This window comes from Bombina bombina, chromosome 10, assembly GCF_027579735.1.
Source record: "Bombina bombina isolate aBomBom1 chromosome 10, aBomBom1.pri, whole genome shotgun sequence".
NCBI classification, from domain to species: Eukaryota; Metazoa; Chordata; class Amphibia; order Anura; family Bombinatoridae; genus Bombina; species Bombina bombina.
Window position 1 is genome coordinate 180,911,959 of NC_069508.1, and position 3,385 is coordinate 180,915,343.

The following is a 3,385-nucleotide window of genomic DNA, read 5'->3' on the forward strand; positions in this document are numbered from 1 at the left end:
GACATCGCTGATGGTGAACTGCTTGTGCAATGCCGCCCCTGCAGATTTGCGGGCAATCGGCCGCTAGCAGGGGGAGTCAATCAACCCGATCGTATTTGATCGGGCTGATGTCTGTATGCCGCCTCAGAGGTGGCATACAAGTTAAGAAGCAGCGGTCTTAAGACCACTGCTTCTTAACTCCTGTTTCCGGCACGCCTGAAGGCTCACACGGAAACAGCTGCATTGGGGCCGATTCGGGCAATGGTAAATCGGACCCCAAATGTTTAATGAGAATACAATTGCATTGCAATACACATCCCTTTATATTTTCCTGTTATGCTGTCTAATAACTATAATAATTGTTAATATGTTCTTGTTCTACTCCATCCAGAGAGAACAGAGACCCTCCATCATGCTTAAGTATGCTGAAATTTACTGACCCTGCAACATTCTACACAGTTACTTGTCAGATCAGAGCACATTTACATCTGTGTCTTAAGGCCACAGAAAGGACACAAGATGTTAAAGGGTTGAAAAAATATGCAGCTCATTTTCAGTGTGTAACTTTAATGGGCATAAAACTCAAAATTAAACTTTCATGATTTCGATTAGGATTGCCACCCGTCCCTTAAAATACAGAACACTTATAAGTTACACATGTTGCAGGGTGTGCAGGGAGGAATATGAATAGTGCTGTCCAGAAGCACAATACATGTTCCTCCCTGCACACCCTGCAGCATGTGTAACTCATAAGCGTCCAGGAAAACTTGGCTGAGTTGGCAACCCTAATTTCGATAGAGCATTGCATTTTTAAGAAACTTTTCACTTTACTTTTATTATCAAATATACCTTGCTCTTTTGGTATCCTCTGTTAAAAAGAATACCTAGGTAGGCTCAGGATCAACATTGCACTGTTGGGAGCTACCTAGTGATTGATCATCTAGCTCCCAGTAGTGCAATACTGCTCTGAAGCTGACTTTAACTATGTGTTTAATCATGTTGCACAGATATCTGCAAGTAACAGTGCAATAGTAAAATGCTATAACACATTAGAGCATTCCCTTTTTCACTTTTATGTCGGTTTAACTGCTACCATGTAATGATGTTACTATCCCTTTTAGTCTGTGAGTCACTCACTTGGCAGCCTGCGTGAGACAGAATCTGCAGCTGGCTTGTAGCAGAGCCAGGACGGTCACTTGTCCAAGCGTTCCAGCCATCGGGTCTTCGTTCTCAATTCTCCATGTGGGAGAGGCCTTGCAGATTGTTCCATTTTCTGCAGCTGTTGCCATGGTTACCAAAAGCACCAAGAAGGAAGTAATCAAAACCACAGTTCCTCCCATTGCGCCAACTGAACCTCTGTGATCCTGCTCATAATAAGTTATATTATCATGTCTGCTGCATCAATACATCACATCTATGGATAATCATTGAACAGTACTGCATCTGCTGTTACGTTGTATATAATTATTATGTTGTTTTTAGCTTTATTGCGCCATTTTCCCTGCGTCCCTTTGCACTGTTTATCAGTATTTCTGAGACTATTGTGTAACCTGTTATTTGTGTATATGTGGAAATACTAACTTAAGGGACATAAGAGATTTTTTCTTATATTTGCATCAAAAATGAATCACTTCATACATAATAAATGTTTTAAAAATTTTTTTTTTTGCAGTCCAGGAACGCACTCTTTAGAAAACCTTTTGAGTGTTGTTTATCTTATCTGCCCTTCTATGCCCACTTAGGGGCAGATGTAGATGAGTTCCTGCACATATCAAGCAATCACTGTGGGTATTGGTGGAACAATCAAAAGTGGAAAACAGCCCATACTATATTGTTTCGAACCTTGCACCTACCACGTCTAAAAATTAACCATGGAATAAAAAAGTACAGTCCCAGCTTCCTCTCTTAAAAAGGCCCTTTATTGGGCACATCAGGACATGACTAAGGACCTATAGTAGGTCCAAAACGTTGTTTATATTTCCTGTTACCCTGCTGTGAACTAAACATCATTTTTTTAAGAGAGGAGGCTAAACTTGTATTTTTTGTTCTGGAGCTAATAGGTGGGCCACATTTCTGAGCTCTACAGAATGCACTTTAGTGGAAGAAACTACAGTTTTCAGATTACAGGAAAAGCTTTAGCAATATGTCTATCTCTCTAACTGATTGTAAAGAAACCATACCCATTACTGATTTGTTTGTTTTTTGCTACATGATTACACAGCTATTGCTTTTTACAGAATAGCACTGTGTAATATGCTGGTGGTTATAAATAATACAAATAATAATGATCTGCTCTAAGTTATGAGACATTATAGTCAAAGTGAAAGATAGTGTTATTAGTAATACTTTGCAATACCGGTGCATTAACAACAATAATAGAAGAAGTATTTCATGTTTCACTTATTTTACAGAGTTGACAGTATATTGAGTATAAGTCCCTTAGCTTATAACATTACAAGCTTCAGCGTTTGCACAATAAGTATCACAAATCTACAGGTGCACACAGACCTGGAAATGTACTAAAATGTCCCAGACAGTAACAAACTATGCCTGATGCAGAGAAGTGGTGCTCTGTATATTTCAAATGGGCAATTGTGGAAGAGAACATATAAAAAAAAAGCATTGGTGTCTTACAAGCAATATTTCCATAGTGACAATAGCAGTTATTGGGAACAAAATATACAACTTGATCAAAAAAACAAAAAAATGAAAACTGTTCAAAATGGTTCCAGAATTCAATACCATTAAAAATGTGTCTGTTTACAACACAGATCTGTGTTTACCTCAGTGTATTCCTATTTACACACAGATTGTGTTGCCCTCCACCCACTAATAGTATTCAAGCCCCAAACACCCCACTCACACAGTCAGAGCCTCCTGTAGTCTTCCTACAGCACCAGCATGTAGATAATGATTTGCAGGACAGGACCCCTTGCACTTTATGTGTACTGACTCCTCCCCAAAGTAATAGCAAACACATAAGCAACAGCAAATGGTGGTCACTGGGTACAGCCAATGCACAATATGAAAAAAAGAACCTAGTTGTGTTCCTTCTGGCATATTTTTGTGTAGTTTAAAGTGATAGTAAATCATAGAATCATATATATATACATATATCTATTATAAATCCTTTTAGGGAACATAATTTCTGCATGCTTATATTTATTTCTTTATTTTGCCTAAATATGTTTTGTAAAACTATATTATATATATATATATATATACACACAACACACACAAACATTTACATATACACACACATATATACACTGTATATATATATATATATATATATATATATATATATATATAAACAAGAGAATTGCATTGAGCAATGATACTTTTTTTAATAATTTTTTATCATTTCTGCATGCTTTTATTTATTCATTTTGCTTAAAAATGCTTT

At 37.1% G+C, this 3,385-nt stretch overlaps 1 protein-coding gene across 1 annotated transcript in view; it reads right to left on the reverse strand.

The window, feature by feature from the left end:
* LOC128641425 (selenoprotein Pb) overlaps window positions 1–2,923 on the reverse strand; it is a 21,163-nt gene extending 18,240 nt beyond the window's left edge. Inside the window, exons 1-2 of the mRNA XM_053694057.1 lie at window positions 2,843–2,923; window positions 1,117–1,343 (exon numbers count right to left, since the gene is read on the reverse strand). Coding sequence (XP_053550032.1) covers window positions 1,117–1,319 — 203 coding nt within the window. The 5' untranslated portion in view covers window positions 1,320–1,343; window positions 2,843–2,923. The remainder of the gene's footprint in view (window positions 1–1,116; window positions 1,344–2,842) is intronic.
* Window positions 2,924–3,385: the final 462 nt, after the last annotated feature.